The 20,467-nt window shown below is 40.3% G+C and overlaps 2 protein-coding genes across 5 annotated transcripts; one reads left to right on the top strand and one right to left on the bottom strand.

Annotated features, from left to right (window-relative positions):
* Nucleotides 1-3,548: 3,548 nt before the first annotated feature.
* LOC112051438 (uncharacterized) lies at nucleotides 3,549-10,616 on the bottom strand. Of its 2 annotated transcripts, XM_052884164.1 has the most exons (9): nucleotides 10,171-10,616; nucleotides 8,904-9,052; nucleotides 8,489-8,637; nucleotides 7,446-7,594; nucleotides 6,893-7,058; nucleotides 6,387-6,650; nucleotides 5,067-6,076; nucleotides 4,440-4,573; nucleotides 3,550-3,919 (listed from the first exon to the last, which is right to left on the bottom strand). In XM_052884164.1, exons 1-9 carry the CDS (start codon nucleotides 10,482-10,484, stop codon nucleotides 3,915-3,917), a joined length of 2,340 nt encoding a protein of 779 aa, XP_052740124.1. In that variant the 5' UTR covers nucleotides 10,485-10,616; the 3' UTR covers nucleotides 3,550-3,914. The 2 variants fall into 2 exon arrangements, with proteins under 2 accessions (XP_052740123.1, XP_052740124.1); XM_052884163.1 differs by having other exon boundaries at nucleotides 3,549-4,573.
* On the top strand, nucleotides 10,316-19,539 carry LOC112051439 (beta-1,4-N-acetylgalactosaminyltransferase bre-4). Of its 3 annotated transcripts, none has more exons than XM_024090076.2 (4): nucleotides 10,316-10,455; nucleotides 13,366-13,850; nucleotides 14,208-14,564; nucleotides 15,110-19,539. In XM_024090076.2, the coding sequence occupies exons 2-4, from the start codon at nucleotides 13,420-13,422 to the stop codon at nucleotides 15,294-15,296; spliced, it is 975 nt and encodes a 324-aa protein (XP_023945844.2). In that variant the 5' UTR covers nucleotides 10,316-10,455; nucleotides 13,366-13,419; the 3' UTR covers nucleotides 15,297-19,539. The 3 variants fall into 3 exon arrangements, with proteins under 3 accessions (XP_023945844.2, XP_023945845.2, XP_023945843.2); XM_024090077.2 differs by lacking the exon at nucleotides 10,316-10,455 and adding an exon at nucleotides 12,496-12,728; XM_024090075.2 differs by lacking the exon at nucleotides 10,316-10,455 and adding an exon at nucleotides 12,496-12,828.
* The last annotated feature ends 928 nt before the right edge of the window (nucleotides 19,540-20,467 follow it).

The following is a 20,467-nucleotide window of genomic DNA, read 5'->3' as shown; positions in this document are numbered from 1 at the left end:
AATTAAAATAATATTTACGTTAATTAATAGACTATTACGGGGTAAATGATCTATGAATATAAAACAACCTAGAAACATACGTATGCCCAATGGTGTCTAATTAGATTTAATGCTGTATGCGGCATTCTACAAGGCTAAGCATCTCTCCATAAAGGAGAGGGAATTTGGAACTTCGATCCAAAACGCTGCTTCAATGCTAATCGTTTGACTCTGTGACAATCACAACGCTTTCAATACACCATATTACGCTGCAACGTCTTCGTACACTATATTGTAACGAGACGTGTGTATATTGTAACGGATAGCAGCGACAGTGGTTGACATGTTCTCCATACCCACACTAAACAATTTATGATGAAAAATAATTATAACACAAAACATTATTGCACAAAATCACTAATGCGACTGGCAGCGTGACGGCATCTACGCTGCCTAACAAACAACTGAGCTCAAGTCATCAAATATCCTCTTACTTATACCAACAGTGATACCTCCTCTCTACAATAACCTGAATAATGAATGTCAATAGCACCTGTAATTAAGGAACTTGTAACAATATGCGCAGCGATAATGTGCCCCGTGACGTGTTCACTTGTTCCGAGCAGGCACTTTGGCGCATACTTTATTAAGTGGAAAATAAAGTATACAATAATTGTATTACTGCTGTAGATAGACAAGTATATTTTGACCGATAACGATACCACTTGAGTATCAAAATTGTGAAGGACAAATCAATTGAGATGATTTGCACTCCACCTGTTATGCATTGCCTTATCCGATAAACCGGCTGATAAAACGAACTTAGTTGAACAATGTGTGATTGAAAACAAGGTCATACAGTTGTACTAAGTACAGTGACATGCACTTCATACATGCAACAATGCTCTACCTATCCTGAGAGCTCATTACGCGGCGCTGAAGGGATTTACAATTTTGTACAATTCGCACGGACGGTGCCTCAGTGAAAATCTCTAACAATTTTGATAGTATCACTAGCTGACCCGGCAACTTAGACCATTAATAAGAAAGGACTTGGCTCGCTAACCGTTACCCCTCTGGCAAAGATTAAAAGTCTATGATCTAACGCGTTTATAAAAACTGTTGCAATAGAATCGATATTTCATTGTTGTAAAGAGCTCCCTATAAATGTCGGTTTGTGTAGTTAAATGGCATAAAAATCAACGACAAAAAACTCAAAAAACGACAGACATTTTTGTTGGTGAATTTGGATAAGCCCGGCAAACATTGTTTCGCCTTATTTTAAACCACCCTTATCATTAGAAGTATGAAAAATAATCTATACTAATATTATAAAGCTTGTTTAAAGTTGGTTTGTTCGTTTGATTGAACGCGCTCGAAGATTGAACTACTGGTCCGATTTAAAAAAATATTTCCGTGTTAGATAGCCCATTTATCGAGGAAAGCTATAGGCTTATAATATATTATCCCCGTATTCCTACGGAAACGGGACTCACGCAGGTGAAGCCGCGCGGCGTCCGCTAGTAATGTATAAAACTTCATCGAAATCAGTAAAGTTGTCGTGGAGAAGTATGGCACACGAGAATTTTATACATATGTAAGATCTATTTGAATCTTTACTTACTACTTATTTATATGTGTGGGAGAGCTCATCCAAAAAAGTTCTGCCGGCAAGAAAGTTCTGCCGGCAAGAAAGTTCTGCCGGCAAGAAAGTTCTGCCGGCAAGCACTCTAGCAGGGTCCAGTGAAGTGTGCGGGTTAGATTGACGGGCTCCCAATTGCAATATACAGTAGGTACTGTGTGATGGTGATAATAAAAATATATCTATCATGTGGGCTTTCGAATCTTATTTCGTGAAGACAAATCGACCAATAGCGCTAAACCGGAAATATAGCTCTCTCATTAGTTGCAATAGGACGAAAGAGAAAGCGATAATTCCAGTTCAGTCGCTCATTCGTTACTTTATCCTTCTCTCATGTTCAGGTTACGCCTCATCAACCCATATTTGGCTTACTGTTGAGCTAGAGTCTCATCTCAGTCCAGTCATAGTCCACCACGCTGGCCCAATGAGGTTTGGCAGACTTCATACACGCAGAGAATTAAGAAAATTTTCTGGTATGCAGGTTTCCTCACGATGTTTTTCCTTTAACGTTTGAGACACGTGATATTTAATTTCTTAAAATGCGCACAACTGAAAAGTTAGAGGTGCATGCCCCGTACCGGATTCGAACCCACACCCTCCGGAATCGGAGGTAGAGGTCATATCCACTGGGCTATCACGGCTCTTATGTTACGCCTACTGAGCTTTTTTATGAGGATTACCCTATAACCTATTTTTTTGATAATTATCACATAAATATTATAGTTCAATCAAAATTTCATCAAAATATGTTCATTTCAATTTAAAAAGTAACAAATAAACGTATATTACAGAAACTTAAAAGCCAAAAACATTTTGTCTTTGTTTCCGTATTCAGATTTTTTGTACAATGGCACTTTTGTTTTATACGCCTCATAAAGACACTTTATTTAATGTCAAAGGAGTTCTGTGGTGACATAAATATTTCTGACCATAAATCAGCGGCAAGCGCGTGAGCGCCTTCGCCAGGAGCGTTGTCGGCAACGGGTCTCTGTGTCATGTCTCACCTGCCTTTAGTCACTTGTCACACCAATCAAACTGTTCACAGTCTTTGGTTGCAACAATAAACACTGCAATAACTACGTGCTGTATCACAAAGTGCTGTAATAGGATTGTATTATCAGCTATCTGCAAAGTAGGGTTTTCACCCGTTCGGATTTTCCTTGATTTGTCCTAGTTAAGAGGATGTCCCGGGAACGCTCGGGCGAGATTTCATTTTGCAGTTCGGGTTCTATTTTAAAGTCGTGAGCCGCCGCCGGGCAGCAATGCGACATCCTGATTACTCGCAATGTTATTGTTTAATATTAGAAGTAGCGATTGCGAATGAAAAAAATACAAAATGTAGGTATAATATACCTACCGTAGTTATAAAAGCTCACGCCAGTTTCAGATGTGAGAATGATCAATCATCGCTACATCGGTTAACGTGTTATAATATCGTAAAGGTGATGTATCCTGTTGATGTATCCGTTTTTAGTTGAGCCCAATTTAAAGTCTCTATTTTTCTCGTCCTGGTTAGCTGATTTTAGACATGGCAACCCTACTAAAAAGTAACTTAAAAGTATGTCCTAATAGCCTCCGATAAATAACGTAATATGTTGTGCAAATAATAAATACAAATACGGAAAGAGAAACCATTTGTCTCAGCGGAACTAGAGCTGCTGTGAATATCAATATCTATATCCTGCACAAATTAGAAACTGTCATCTCTCTCGGGTGCGGCGAAACGCGGTAAATAATAAATGCAATAAAATAAACCAACTTTTGCTCGCGGCTTCGCTCGTCCTAATAGTGAATGTAGATTTTGTTGATAGGTTTTATGGCCGACCGTTTACACTTTATTTTTCTATTTCTCGGGAACTGTAGGTATTTCATGGAAGTCCTGATGACCATTGAACAGATTAATAGATTAAAATACTTATGACTTAGAATTATACGAGTAGTACCTACGCTAACGTCAATGGTGCAATGCAAACTAGCTACAGTCAAAGCATATCTCTGGTCATTTTGAAAAAATATAATATCTCAAATTAACCAAAACTGGTAATTGAACCTAGGAGCTATACATATACACATACCTTACCTATTACAAATCAAGGTACTTCCAATAGAATATCGAATATAATAACAAAAAAATACCGCATTCGTTTTGATGATTATCAGGACAGCTAAAACACGTTTTACATTTTAATAACTTTACTATTAATATAATTGATTTTTACAAAATACACAATTACTTGATTTATTTACATAGACTATTATCAGGACTCTGCGACTCCGATATTGTTCTAACGATCTATTCTGAAATTTAAGAAAAATGCATAATAAACAATTTAAATATTAAAAAAATGCGGAGAAAGTGTTTCCCTTGTATTATATTGGTAATGAAAAAGTTTTTAAATTAATTGCTATAAAGGGACACTATTGTCACCCGATGGAAAAAAGACGGATGTTATGAGTTTGACGTATCCGTGAATCTCCCTGTAGCATCGTAACTTGTAAACAAAAAGGCTGATTATGCGGTTGCTTTTGCTTGAAATAATGATGAAGATAATCGGCGTTTTTCTATTATTCTGTCAAAAATGTCGTTATTCTAGCTAAATTTTACTTGTCGGGTGATTTTCAAAATATTATAAACTTGTACGAGTATACTTTTGATTTAGAATTCCATATTTCTTTTTTAAATCTAAATGTATTTAGTGTTATGCTATGTTTTAGAAACCCAAAACTTTAGCGCCTTATACTGTAGCATTTATGCGACGGCACGTCAGTGAGTCTCAGGTACACCTTCGGATGTCACAGTGAGATCAGCGAGATGTACCGTCAGATGCTGTGCTCCGCGGCACTCTCCGCGCGCACAGGCCGAAGTGGCCGAGCAGCACGGGCCCCTGCGGCAGGCCGGTCTGCACGCTCACCGACGTCACGCGCGACTGCGGCAGCTCCACTTGGTAATATCTGAAATAACAATTCGATTATTTTGGGTGTCTCATTGAAGTATGCGTTGAATACCCAAAGTAAACGTGAACTCTTCTAAATTTTGTTTGGTAGAAACTGATCGCTCCTGAAATGGTTCTTGTCATATTATAAAATACCCTTTATGCTTGAACAATCGAGGGTCTGGATCCTTGTGACCTGCTGCCTCCCGAAGCCATGGTCTAATTCCAATGGCGGCGTCAGCTCATAGTTTAGCTGCGTGCTCACAAACCAATAGGTATAATAATAAGATTTATACGAAAAGTCAAAAGCACGCAGTTTTTCACTTCTAGTGCGAGACTATACCTTTACAACGAATTGCTATCGTAGAACAAATCAGTTATGTGAGTGACTACCTATAGGACTTTGGTTGGTTTATATTTTTTATCTCCAAGGGAGGCAGCTGCCCCTCCATACCCTCACTTGGCGGCCCTTGAATTATGATTATATATTAACGTTTAAATTTGAAAGTAACCTGACTCTCCATCCGTAAGCGTTAGCGACGGACACGTAGAAATCTGGCTCGTGCAACACCATGTACTTCTGCATCTCCCTGAAGTGTGCGTCGTCCGCGTCGCTCAGCGGGTACAGGTTCACGACGTCCGCCGCCGTGGCCTGCTCGTGCTCGTGGCCCCGCGGTATGTCGCGACCTACGAGCACTGCCTTCTTGTAACTCTCACTATTGTCCTGTAAATGCAGTCTCACGTTCAGGAACTGATCCTCGTGGCCCAGCATCTTCTTGGTGACCACGCACGCTATCAAACTCTCTTCGCAGAGAAAGTCACAGTGGAACAGTCTCGAATGCCGATGTTCTGTGCAGACTTCGTCGGACGGATTGATCTTGAGGCAAGACCCACCGAGAAAACTGTCCTCGAAGAACGGCTCTAAACATTGCAGTTCTCCGGAAACGTAAGCTAAAGCGTATCGCGTTTTTTGAGTTTTGTCCCGCAGTCGAAGGTTCACTGACATTTGTATCATGGACCGTCCAGATATTTCATGAATTTCATTTTCAGAACTGTCTTTTCGCTGAATCTCTTCTGCGGTGTCAATTATTTCCTGTTTTTCCTCTGCGTCTAATGATAGCTTTCTTTTCATAGCGCCACTCTTGTTCTCAGTAATTTTAGTTCCCTTAGCTCTGAACAAATTGCGAAGGACGTCTATAATTTTCGTCTTCGTCGTAGAAGATTTACTGTCGTTGCTAGTGATTTCGACTTCTTTCGTTTCTTCTTGCGTGATGATCGTTAAGCTGTCAGTTTTGACGGTTATCAAGACTTCGCTGTTCGTTTTCTCGGCGAATTCGACTTTACTATTCTCTTTGAGAGAGCGTCGGCATCTGAGAATTCCAGTTTTGTTTTGAAGCAAGCCGAGGCGCGACAGGCCCAGGATGTTGTCTCGCGTGGACAGCAGGTAGCCGTGCGGGCCCAGCGCGGAGTTCGGCTGGTACTGCATGTGGCGCAGGTTGTACCACGGCACTGGACATATCACCTGATGAATTGTTACAATTTTCAAAAAGACTAATCAAGTAAAGTTGGCAAACAAGGCAAACTAGTAAAGTTGGTCATAAAACGTCATGAACATAAAAATAAATTCTAATGATTAAGTAAAATTTGTATTTTAAACTAAATATCTTCTTAAATGTTTCTTTATAATCTAACCTACGAGAATACCAATAGCAAACTTAGGAGACAATAATGAAATTGTCCAAACTATTTTGTGTTCGTTGCAACCATATGCATTACAACGCCACAATATTTTCTGTCAACTGAACTCGAGGTCAAGTTCGCAAATGTTTTACCTCTCCATACAGCCTCCTCTTCCTCCCCTGCCCTCTGCAGAAGGACGTTTGGAACGGCAAATGGTCGGGCAGCTTGGTGCAGAGGAACGGCCACAGGCTGCACCACAGCGCGCGGTCGCGCAGCAGGAACTTGTCGTACTGGTCCAGCTCCTGCGCGCTGACGACGGAGTTGACGTCGTCGGCCTCCTCCGACAGCGCCTCGTGCGTCCACGCCGGCGCGAACAGCGCCAGCGAGCAGCCGTGCTTGTGCACCACTTGCACGGCCTGCAAGTTGACGTAGCACCAAAGTTTCAGCACAAGGTTCATCCCAGGCGAGCTCAATACTTGTCCTAAATAAATACATGGTTATGTGATGCACCTTTCAAAGTCATAACTTTGATATCTCCAGCAGGCGACAGATTCCCCGTCGCTATCGCCCTGTATCTCACACACTGGCTCCAGAGAGATCGTCAATGATTGTGTAATGTTCTATAGCAGAACTTGGAACAGTAACATAATGCACGTACCTGCTGCGTGTTGAACTGTCCCCCGCCGTAGAAGTTGCGCCCCCACACGTCCACGCCCACGTACAGGTCGCCGACGCGCTCGCCCGCGAGCTCGGCGCTGCTGCGCACGTCCTGCTCCGACCACGAGTAGTTCGTGAACAAGCCGTCCGACGCGTCGAAGAACGCCCTGCACACAACGCACAGGGGACTTCAATCAATCGATACCCAAATTGAAAGATGACGCTCACTGAACAATCATCAAACCGTTGCAGAACCCAGCCTCCTTTTAGCAGGGGCCGGAGTTAGTCTGTACAAGTGGTTGTCATGCGCAACATATAATGACAATCACTATCATAAATTGTTATAATAAGGACCGACGGTTTGACGCTTTTCGAACGCGTGAATTCATAACGCAGGTGACGTATACTTCAATAATTAAAAATACATTAAATTATTATAAGTATTGTAACATTTAACATTACGGCAAAATGTTTGCAGAGGTCACGTCATTTCTAAAGTCGGAATAAAGATTTCTAAGGGTAAGGCGGACTAGTAGTGGAAGCGAAGCACCGACTTGTTCTTGTGGTTGAGCCCGTTCTGCCAGCTGAGGTGTCCGTCCACGGTGACGCTGTCGTACCACAGCAGCAGCGGCGCCTCCAGCTCGCGGTGCAGCGACTGCCGCAGCTGGCGCACGAACTGCAGCAGCTGCTGCGGCTTGCTGATCTGAGGAACATGCACATATTGAGTAGTCGAGTCGAACGGCTTCTTGATTGTTTCAATGGCACAGGAGACGGAGGGTGGACAGACTATAGAGGTCACAGAGGATCCGTCGTGCCGTGACATGTCAGCCCCAAAGGGGAGGAGAAAGTATTCGAGAGACACAAGGACCATGAGCTTGTGGGCAATGAAGAAGACGAACCAGGAGGCTAAGTGGGTTTGCTCTCCCACGATTAGGCTTTACGCCAACTCGTCAGCGAAGCTATAGGCTGTGGATACTAAGTTTGGACCGTGTGACTAAAAACTAGTAATGAACATGTCTGGGAGTTTAGATACCGTTCCGCAGACCCTGCGACTGATGTGAGCGGGACCATGAAAGGTTTTCTAATTCTATTTTAGGAGTACCTACACTCGTAGGTACTTTTTTGCCCAAATGCCAAAGGTAAACCTTTATCTGAATTAAGGTAAATTTATTTCAGGTAATTTAAGGGTATTATTATCAAATAATTTTCCATATTATCTTTTTGTACATTGTCTAATTAATTATTTTTATTGATTACCTACATTGTTTAAAATTAAGTGATAAGTGAACACGTTTTCACAGCGCCTGCCAGCGTTACACGTAACATAATATTGTTTGTACTGTATTTGCGACGTTGAACTGACGACTGGCGAAGTCCTGGCTCTCCTGCTCCGACGCCAGGATCCGCTCCCGCAGCGCCACTCCATCATATGCGACAAACTGTTAGTACCTTGTTCTCGACGTTGAGCAGCCAGCCGTCGAAGTGCAGCGCCTGTGCGATGGCCACCAGCGCGCTAGCGAAGTCCTGGCTCTGCTGCTCCGACGCCAGGATCCGCTCCCGCAGCGCCACTCCATCATATGCAACAAACTGTTAGTACCTTGTTCTCGACGTTGAGCAGCCAGCCGTCGAAGTGCAGCGCCTGTGCGATGGCCACCAGCGCGCTGGCGAAGTCCTGGCTCTGCTGCTCCGACGCCAAGATCCGCTCCCACAGCGCCGCGCCCGACGTCCATTCGGTTATTACGGTACCTGCCCGCGTTTTGAAAGAAAGTTACACAATTTTTAGCGGTAGAACTTTGTGTTTCTTCCGCCATGTTGATTACGTTTTGTTGTATTCCTGTCTGAAAAATATGATTTCCAGTTACACATGAGTAGGTTACAGACACACACCTACGCACTTTGAAAGTGCTAGAATGAGTCCTTCGAACTATGTGACCTGTCATTGGCACCGCTTTACATTACGACTCGTTGAGCTAAGCGTGAGTCAGCAGCTGTCCAGTGCGGACGACACGCACCGAGAACCTTGACCCCGTGCTGGTGCGCGACGTTGATCCAGCCGAGCGGCGGCACGGTCACGAAGTGGTGGCTGAAGTAGCAGAACACGTCCACCGCGCCCCAGTGGTACAGCGTGTACGCGTCGGAGTTCCCCGTGCCGTCCACGTAGCTGGAACAGAACATTGACGCGGTGAGAGGACTGCCCCTTTCGAAGATCCGGTCGATTATATCAACGCAGACAACCTCCCTTGCTCTTATATAAGAGGTAACTTCCAAGCTACGTAGGTACAGAAATAACTCTAGGCAAGACAGTTACGCAGGTGACCGATGCCTTCGACAAGTAATCATCATACATGTGATGATTACTTGACAGTCATTATTAGAATGTAAGTACCTAGTTAAAAATAAAATATCTACCTACCTACGTATCATGACGCTGTTTTATAGACCTATTTACTCGTTACAGAAGTGGGTAGGTATAGGTCAAAGACCTTAAAGTTAGTAAGTATAAGGTCTTTGGTATAGGTACAGCCTACCCATTTCCTTGCTGTTACGGTAGAGCTAATATTAAACTGCAAGAATTGATTTAATTAAATCTATAGTCATTTCAGAAACTGAAATACAATTTGAATGTTATCTTTACTACCTACCAGTGTTACCAACTCTCTAAAATATTTATCCCTAAAGTTTGTGTTAAAAACCCCTAAAATCGCCTTAATTATTGAGTTGTCCCCCTAAAAATATAAGTTCATAATAATTAAACAGAATTAATAAAACAGAAAAAATATGCTGTAATATGTTTCAAAAGTCTATATTTAATCAGACAAAATATTACGTCTTTATCTGAAGATTCAGATTTTTTGAAATCAATTTTATAAATATAATAATTTTACAATTTTTTTTATTCGATGAAAATTGCCGCCGGTTGCCTCAGAGTGGTTGTAGAAAAACGTATTATATATCGTTATAAGTCGCTAGGTCAAGAAAGAAATATTGAAATTATCATCAATTTAAAAATATTAAAGAGTCAAAAAATCCCTGAAAATACCCCTAAAAATTTCAGACCCCTAAAAAAATCCCATTTCACTTATTTGCCCCCTAAATCTGGGGGGAAAACCCCTAAGTTGGGAACCCTGCTACCTACATAAAAATGAATTAGAATTTAAAAAATCCATAAACTGGCAACCCCAAAACAAAATAATAAGAATCTGGCTAAACTAAAAAAATCATTATATCTAATTTAAGTGAGAAAAATAGAGAATGTTATTTCAAAAATAATCAACTCACCTATCGTCATGATATCCGTTGGCCATGTCATGACATACCAAAGTTTTTGGCAACTTTTTTCTATCATGGTGCTCGACGTCAATGTCTTCAGTTTGCGGTTCATAGTGGCAGAAGGATTGTGGCGTTTCGAGTATATTTTCACCGAAATTCTGGTTTAAATCACAGTTTCTGATAGCGTTTGGGCTATGAGGAATTATTTTTTTACACAAAGATCTCCAAGCTGGCGGGTCTTGCAGAAACAATGACACTTCCTCTAAAGTATCTAGAGGTCTACAGGTTAACTCGGTTTGTATCCAAATTTTCTTGTCAGACATATTTAGTTTCTTATTGTAAAGTAATTAATTGTTAAATGAATTACTGCAACCGCGTGTATCAATCTTACATACTAATAAATTATATGCAATGTTCTCTAATTGTTTATTTACATACGTTAGGTTATGATAAGCGTAAACTAGAACGACAATCAAATGACATTGACATTATCGTCGTTTGAGCTAAGGCGGGCGATTCAAATCAAAAGAAAGAATACATTACATTGATAATCACAGATTATGATGATAATGATGTTGAATATTTTCCAGTTAGTGACAATAAATATACACACTGAAGGTGTATTAACTGATCGAAGCTTTAACAGTAAACTGTTTATTAATGTTCGTTATTTCATAATTATTATGTATGTCAACGTTTGAAGTAGCTCCTCTATCAGTATTCCATAATGACTTCAACAATAATTGAACTCGATCTAATTAATTTTGCAATTAATATTATTACCTACTTATCAAGTTGTGAAATCTAGATCATTGGGGAATTCAAAAAAATGGTATTTCTTGCTCTTTTTGTTCAAAATGAGTGCAAATTAAAATATTTAAAAAAAAAAATTATTGGCTCTACTCAGTAGAAACTGCCAACACCAGCGGCGTGCACTTCATATATGCATAAATACACTGCAAACCATGATTATGAACCTGTATTAGATGAGGAATCTTGCATTTTGTACAATTTTTGCATGTAGGGCTTACCCTAGCTAAAAACCTTGAGCACGCCACTGCTGCCAACCAAACAACTTCTTCACTTGCAACTTCAGACAACTTGTACAAACCAAATTGCATCATCATTCTCACAGCAACAGTTTGGAATTGGCTTTGCCAATATTAACAACTTAAACACCACAAGAGCAATTGGAATAGGATTCTACTAGCTGTGTGCTCTCCATCTGGAATTGCATTACTGCTTTCCATCAGGCAAAATTGTAGTCAAGCTATTTTTTATAAAAAAAGAACTGGTTTTAGAGTAAAGGAATACTAAATAATAAAACAAAAATTGATAATATATTGTAAAACCTTTATTACATACATAGCTCAACATGTCCACTATTATTTATCTATTAATTGGAAATTATCATAACTAGTTAGTTTGTTCTAGTTTTGATTATAGAGCCAGGATGTGGCCTACATATTATAAATGTTCTTTTAAATGTTGATAAGGTTGACCAACATTCAACTAGACAAGTTTATTCCCACACACTTCCCACAGTAGCTATGTTACAGTAATAGTAACTTGGAACATTGCATTGTAATTAAATTAAATGAATATGAGTCAGATAGCTGTAGGAGAATATTTCAAAATATTTAATTAATGTACTTTACTACAACCTTGCCTCATTTGTCTGTCGTATATTTTCGCGACAAAAGAGGCCTATATTTTGCCAATCCAATAAATCTTTTGTACAAATTCATCAAAATCGTTTCTACGGTACCAGTTTAGCCATGCAATTCTAAGAGTATCTATGCATGCAATGATAACCAGACAAACAGATTTTCTTTCACATTTAATTGATACTGAAGCACAAAATACATTTTTGTTATTTTTTGTCTGTCTATCTGTCTGTCGGACTTCTCTTTGATGGGGCATCACGCTGAAACTACTGAATGAATTCAAATAAAACTTGGCACAATTTGAGACCGCATTATGAAGAAGGTTAGAGGATAATTTTTAAGACGAAGTTATTAAAATCAGAAGGGGGTGATATAAGGGTAGAAAGTTTGTATGAAAAGTCCTTCATTTTTCAAGTTCCATATTTTGTAAATATTAAATGATTAGTGGACTATTTATGTTACTTAATTATAAAACATGCAAAATGTAAATAGAAGGGTTTGAAATAGGGGTTAAAAGTTCACATCTATTTTTACACGGCCGTAATATCTGTACCTACCTTTTGCATTTCTGCTTTTATCTATGGTATCTATGTATTTCTGGTAATCTGTGGTAGAAACTGTCACGTGACGTTGACGTTGTCATTATTGTTATTTGTCATGTTTGCTGTCAAGACCAAGAGTCAGTGTCATCGGTGTCGTGTGAATTCAAATTTCAAAATTGATTTGATTTGAATTTGAAATTAAACATTTTTGTTTATCTATAAATATTTTAAACCACTTCATAGTTTAAATTAAATACAACAACTGATCATTGTTTACAAGCTCGCAATAAATAATATTATTTATTTATCATTTAATTTGGCCGTCTGCCAGTCTTGAGTCTGCTATAACCGCGTGTGGGTGCGTTTGTTTCACATTCATAATACACAATCGAATTCTTTATCTTTACATTGTACAAACGTCTAACCGCATACCTTTAAAGGAATATTAATGATTTCCGGTAAGTTACTTTTACTGCGTTTGTATGTATTTTGAAGGAATTACATACATTTGGAAGGCGAAAATCCAATAGAGTGGCATTACTGAATTCCCAATAATATTGAAACACCAGCCACCAGCGCACTCCTCGAGTGATTTGGCTCACAGTACCAGACAGTTTGAAAAGCTTCAAAAATAAAATGCATCTTGAACTAACACATTATATTTCAGACTTGCATATTAAATAATTTGTTTCTTTATTATGATTACTTATTACATCACATACGTAAAATTCATATTGAATAAAAAAGAAAAAAAGATACAAAATAATTATTAATTAATATAGATATATAAAAAATATTAAACATGGTAGTGGTGCAGTGCTGAGCTATCAGATTTGTCTGACTGCAAAGTGTTATCACAGACCAGACACACAAGCATTTGTAGTGTATTGTTTAAAAGAAGTACTGTGAGGCATGAGTATTAATTTTCTACATTCCATTACTGTATAATTTATTAGTGTTTGCACACCTCTCTTTACATTTTCTGTTCATTTCAGAAATCACAATAATGTAATTTGCAGCAAAACCGACAAGTTAAGAAATATATCCAAATGCCTAAATGGTTGTCGAGGCAAAGGCTTTTTTTACTACTGAAGAAAAATGTCTGGTTATTGTTTCCCCTTATTTCCATCGTACAGTTCTTTTTTACATTTGGGGAATTCAAGTATGAACACATACCTGTGGAGAGAGTGAACGACTACTTGTACAAGCATGTGAACCCTAACTTGAAGTTGGTGAACACCAAAGCAGAATGTAAATATGATGACATATTGCACCACACACAGTTGACACAGGTGAGGGAGATGAAGAAAATGTTAAATTTTACACCTAAAGGAATAATGAATGGCAGCTTCGCTCCCGAGGAGTGCAACCCGGCCATGAGCGTCGCTATACTGGTGACATACAGGAACAGGCAGTCTCAGCTGGATGTGTTCATTCCCTATATCCACACATTTTTGAGGAAACAGAATATACATTATAAGTGAGTATTTTGTTAATTGCATGATACCTTATTTAAACGTATTACATTTCACCAATTCATATTTGTTAGTATGAAACTAATATTTCTAATGCATCATTAAGGTTTGACAGTAACAAAATTAGAGAGCAAGCTAAAATAGTTTAATAACATACAAGTGCTGACTGTAAATTCTAAACCTCAGGAGGGTTTATGGCACCTCATATTACCTACCGACCAAATACATAATAATATATCACCTTGATCAAATATTGACTTGTTTCTTATTTAACTGCACATTATCTCTATCGAACAAAAGATAAACATTAACCATTGCATGGTTTCAGAGCTATATTTATGAGAACAATGGGTGTATTTCAGGATATATGTAATTGAACAGCAGGACGACAAGCCGTGGAACAAGGGACTCCTGTACAACATAGGAGCTAAGCAAGCCATCGCGGAGAAGTTCCCCTGCCTCATTCTACACGACGTAGACTTGCTGCCTCTAGACCACAGCAACCTGTACGTGTGTCTCAACCAGCCCAGACACATGAGCGCAAGCATAGACAAGTTCAGATTTGTTTTGATATACAACACTCTGGTGGGCGGGGTGCTAGCGATCACGTCGGAGCATTACAAACTGTTGAACGGATTCTCGAATCGCTTTCTGGGCTGGGGCGGGGAAGATGATGATTTTGCTTCCAGGATAAGTGCAAATAAATTAGATATTCTGAGGTTTGTTATTTACTACATTATTATCTAGCTTAGCTTACCTTCGTTCTTTCGTCAGCTGAAAACAAAACCAATACGTTGCCATCCTTACCTTTATCTCCAAAAAACATTCAACTGTGCATATTCAAGCTGGTATTATTTTGATTGGGTTTCTATCCCCTCCTATTTTATCTAATGTATAACATGGCTGAGCTTTACCGACCTGTGGGGCAGTGAGTACTCAACAGAGAGTCCTCACTTGGAATACCAGCACAGGTCAGTTTAGGAGTTTATAATTTCTAATTTGGATCAGGTCAGATCTGGTGGTAGACATCGGCCGTGGCAACCTACCAGAAAATACATACCGCCAAGTGATTTAGCGTTGCGTTACTATGCCGCGTAGAAACCGTCAGAGGTGTGGATAGAATAAACTTGTTAGTATCAAGTTAAAGGTAGTTTGCTTCGATCTTAGACTGCTTCGTCGATTGTAGACAAGGCAGTTTTTTATTCAATGACAAGTTACCATTTGTCATTGAATAAAAAATAATAGGCATATGTGACGCTTGCAGGTTCCCGCAGCACATGGCGCGCTACACCATGCTGCGGCACCAGCAGGAGCCCGAGAACTCGGCGCGCTACGCCATCATGCTCGACGGCCGGCGGCGCGCCGCCAGCGACGGGCTCGGCAGCGTCGCCTTCGCGTCCGTCGGCGTCCGGCCGCAGCGCCTCTACACGCTCATCACCGTGCGCGTGTGACGTCACCGCACTGCTCGCCTTCGCGTCCATCGGCGTCCGGCCGCAGCGCCTCTACACGCTCATCACCGTGCGCGTGTGACGTCACCGCACTGCTCGCCCTCGCGTCCGTCGGCGTCCGGCCGCAGCGCCTCTACACGCTCATCACCGTGCGCGTGTGACGTCACCGCACTGCTCGCCTTCGCGTCCATCGGCGTCCGGCCGCAGCGCCTCTACACGCTCATCACCGTGCGCGTGTGACGTCACCGCACTGCTCGCCCTCGCGTCCGTCGGCGTCCGGCCGCAGCGCCTCTACACGCTCATCACCGTGCGCGTGTGACGTCACCGCACTGCTCGCCTTCGCGTCCATCGGCGTCCGGCCGCAGCGCCTCTACACGCTCATCACCGTGCGCGTGTGACGTCACCGCACTGCTCGCCCTCGCGTCCGTCGGCGTCCGGCCGCAGCGCCTCTACACGCTCATCACCGTGCGCGTGTGACGTCACCGCACTGCTCGCCCTCGCGTCCGTCGGCGTCCGGCCGCAGCGCCTCTACACGCTCATCACCGTGCGCGTGTGACGTCACCGCACTGCTCGCCCTCGCGTCCGTCGGCGTCCGGCCGCAGCGCCTCTACACGCTCATCACCGTGCGCGTGTGACGTCACCGCACTGCTCGCCCTCGCGTCCGTCGGCGTCCGGCCGCAGCGCCTCTACACGCTCATCACCGTGCGCGTGTGACGTCACCGCACTGCTCGCCCTCGCGTCCGTCGGCGTCCGGCCGCAGCGCCTCTACACGCTCATCACCGTGCGCGTGTGACGTCACCGCACTGCTCGCCCTCGCGTCCGTCGGCGTCCGGCCGCAGCGCCTCTACACGCTCATCACCGTGCGCGTGTGACGTCACCGTACTGCAGGTAACTAGTGAGATCGCTTAGTCAATGAACACCAAATATGTTAACTGGTTTGGCAAAAATTCGATCACCGAAACTGCTTATATTAACAAGTAAAGAAGATATGGATATTTTTTTGCCCAGAATATTTGCATTAGTAGTCAGTGAATTAATTATCTTATTAAATTATGATTATTACTAAAGTTGCTGCGCTTCACCATAATAGTACGTATTAGTACGTCATACAGGCAACTGTCACCCGCACCATGCTACAGCACACAAACTGTAAGGAAGGTAATTTCATTTCAAGTTGTAGGTAATCGAATTTATTGCAAGCTGGGTAGATTAACAGGGATTAATTAATTGTTATTGAAGTGTGTGAATTTTGTTTGTGTGTTTGTGTGTGTGTATGTGTAAGATATTTGTTAGTCATAAGTCGATTTTATACACGAGTTTATTGTTTTAACGTAAAGATAGTACTGAGAGCCATAACTTTGTTTTCAAAAACTAATGAATTGATTTTGATGATGTTTTGCAAAACCCTGGTTAGCTGTAAGGAAAAATTATTAAGGAGAATCTATTCACAATATTAATATGTCTCTAAATACAAATTATTGAACAAATCATATAAATATTTCCTTGTCTTGTACAACAAAACATTTCAAAGCACTCGGAGATTTATAACAATTTTATAAAACAAATCGATAATCAGCAGTAATGTTTAATATATAAGAAAAGTCATTATTATTAAAATATGTTACAAAAGTATGTTTAACCAATAACCAGCTAACCATACGTACAATCAAAAGACATATATCACAGTCTCGTAATATTATGCATGCCCTACACGTTGGCCAATGTGTTGGCTATCATGTAGTAGTTCTTCATGGCCAACATAATATTGAAACACTGCCTACACGATAGCCAACATATTGGCCAACGTGAACAACGGTCTTTGTGTTATTGTGTCATAATATTGTCGAGTACAAGTTTTCTTTGCTGTTGCAATATGTTGTACCTACGGTTATGTTTTTTCAATGCGCCTGAATTAGCTCAAAAAATAACCCCAAAATAGCTCATTGTGTAATTCCTAAAATTAAGTATGTTGTATGTTGCTCTCTCTGGCTGCCATGCGGCTTAGTTTTAAATATTTTGTTACTCGTATCGAATGTCGCCTTGGTCGCATTGAAGTTATACGAATATATGTACCCAGTGACTTATGACGAGAATAGCAAACGTATGACGTTATGTATTATATTATGTATAGCTTGGAAAGTTCTTTGATGACACTCCCATGATATGCGGGCGACGGGGGGAAAGGTCTGCGCGAGTTTAACGTCGTCCGCGCGGACCATCGGGAGTGTTACAAACAGATTTGCCAAGTTATAGTCATAATATACACTTGTCGGATGATAGCGCCGACAACTGCCCGCTCGTCACGACGGCCAAGCTGGCTAATGGTCCGTTTATATCTACAGACACAGTGCGTCACAGACAAGTAGCGTGACAGACACCCACAGACACCGTCTATTCACACTAACCAGCACTTTTAGCTAGAGACACTTAAAGTCCTTTTCATGAAGAAGCCCCCTAGACAATGGCGCTCATTGTCATTTGGTAATTTGTGTAAGACGCTGTCAATTTTAGTTCAGGTTTCATAAAAAGGCCTCTACAGACATGAACCGCCGACCGACAAAATATTCTTTCCGCGGATACTGGCCGGGCGCGGCCCGTGTCTGTCAATGTCTGCGCGGCCGCGTTACGATTGATATAAATACGTTAATAAACACTGTATAGAATTATATTATTTTGTCTGCCACAGCACGCGTTTAGCACTCTAAATGTCTGTAGATATAAACGGCCCTTACTACGTTAGCCAATACGCCGAACAACGATTCGACTGCTGATGGACCAAGCTCAATGTCGTCTATAGATGATTGGCATGACCGCTTACACACGGTTGAGGGTAGTTCGATTTATCTACTGCAACAGGTTTTATTATTTGTATGAATTATTTATTTTAATAAAAACGGTGGGTAACCAAAAAATTATTTTAACCGAATTATTGTGTATTATGTTATTATTTCCTTTTTTAAATGAATTTATTTTATTGTCAAGGCAAAAATAAATTATTACAGTTGATATGGTGTAGGTACAAAGTACATAGTATACAACTGTAGCCATTTTAAATAAGTATTTAATAACTTATATAAACATAAATATAGGAGTATAAAGTGTACTATTTAGTCTACTTCGTGAGCTTAGGCCTAGTTCGGACTATTTTAGTATTTTATTTGAGTACCAACGATTTTTGGGCGGTAAATCCAAAAATTGTTCGTACTCGACTAAAATATTAAAGCAGTCCGAACTAGGCTAACTAGAAGGCTAAATACCGTACGAGTGATGGTGGCATTTTAACCCTTTGCATTTGAGCCGCTCCTAGACTATGAGTTATCGAGGCTTTATATTAGTTTATAGTTGTAGTTAGATATGCATGCGTATTGTATTCTACGTTCAATTTACCTGTAAGTTTATGTACTTAATGGTATTTAATTATTTCAATGAGAATACTATTTTGCTACAATTTAATGTGTTACTATGCTAAGTCATTCAAAATTTACCTTAAAGGTATGTGTGCATCGGTCAAAGTTATGGCTTACACAAAAGTGTACAAACAAATATGAAATTACAATTTAGGTACATTTTATATATCAAATAAGTGTTTGTTTGTTGAGTGTACAACACAATCGGCACCATTCACTTCTTCACATTCACCACTTCACGATATATTGTCTACTTATGCATGCTACTTAAGTTGCTACTTGCAATGATGTTAGGATGTCTTAAAATTAACCAAAAAATTACACCAAATTCAAATTTGCGTTAATTTGGGATACCCAATATTTTTAACACCGCTTTATTGTATTGTAATGAGATGTTTGATATAATACTTTAGCAAAAAAAACCATTATTTCTGTGTAAAAGAGACTCAATACATACGAGTGCATAAGTAGGTATAATTTGCTAAATAATTTGAAATTCGTGCAATTTCGAAAAACAACCAACTTTCCTTTGAAAATAAATTGAACGCGTAGAAATTGGGAGCTTTGTTGAAGCTCGCGACCACACGTTGATATTATACATGTGTGGTGGTTAAGATGATTTGCTTTGTTCCTACATGTTTGATGAAATGCTGTCGAGATTACTCATGTCCTCGATTATAAGAATATCAACCAAATTGGCCTTATTTTATTAAATTGGTTAACATTAGTATATTAAAAAATATATTTAAATTTTTGTAAACTTTTTGATGTTGATACGTGTGATATTTTTCGTTTACTTTTAATATGTAAAATGGAATCAAATAAAAGTGTTATTTTTATTTAATTGTATTTATTTGCCTCGTAGTAACACTTGAGACATTTGGGATCTTACGAATATATTCTTAGCATACAATTAGTTCTTGTTCCAAGCATTCACTAAACTTAAAACAGTTACCTACCGACTTTGAAATGTGGGCACGGACAGGTGATTACAGACGATAATAAATAATGGGCAGCGTGGACGATGTACCTTACGATTTATTCATATGAGTCCACATTGTTATAGTCTGCAAGTTCGTTGATAACACTCCAATAATATGCGGGCGACGGGCGTAAGTGAAGAGCATCAGTCGTGGGTTTTCATTCATCGCTACACCACCACCTTGCGCGCAACATCGGAAGTGTTACGAACGAAGTTGCCAAGCTACAGGTAGGTATCTATGTGTATCGAATTATACACAGCAGGTACTCTTAGTCTCTTACTTAGAATTATATAGTTGGTTGAATAGTGTGTTTGCTTGAACGCGCTAATCTTGGGAACAACTGGTAATTTTGAAGTTAAACCTTTACGCGCGCTGGACTTAAGAGTATTCCAAGCTGGTGACTAACGAAAAATGCAGCGCCATCTGTAGTAACACTACTAAACTACGACACAACACAAGTGAGCCCAGCGCCGAACCCGTTTAGTCTTTTAGCGGCATAAATGTAACTATCTAGTAAGAGCTTGTGAAATAAAGCAAGTCCGTCACGAAAGATGGCGCTACGAACCTATTTTTTAAGTTTCTCTTTTATGCATTATTTTATTTTTGAAAAAGTTTAACTTCAACCGTGTGATCGTTTTTTGTTGGATAATACTGGATAATACATTTAAGCTGACATATCAATAAAAATGTAGCAAAAACGTAAACAGTTAGTTACACAAAAATCATGCAAGGACGTTTGACGGGATTGTTTCCCTTTTAATAGTTATTTACCAAAATCGCGAGT

The sequence above is a fragment of the Bicyclus anynana genome, chromosome 11, assembly GCF_947172395.1.
Source record: "Bicyclus anynana chromosome 11, ilBicAnyn1.1, whole genome shotgun sequence".
Taxonomy (NCBI): domain Eukaryota; kingdom Metazoa; phylum Arthropoda; class Insecta; order Lepidoptera; family Nymphalidae; genus Bicyclus; species Bicyclus anynana.
Note: the sequence above shows the minus strand (reverse complement) of the source record. Positions and strands in the feature narration are given on the sequence as shown.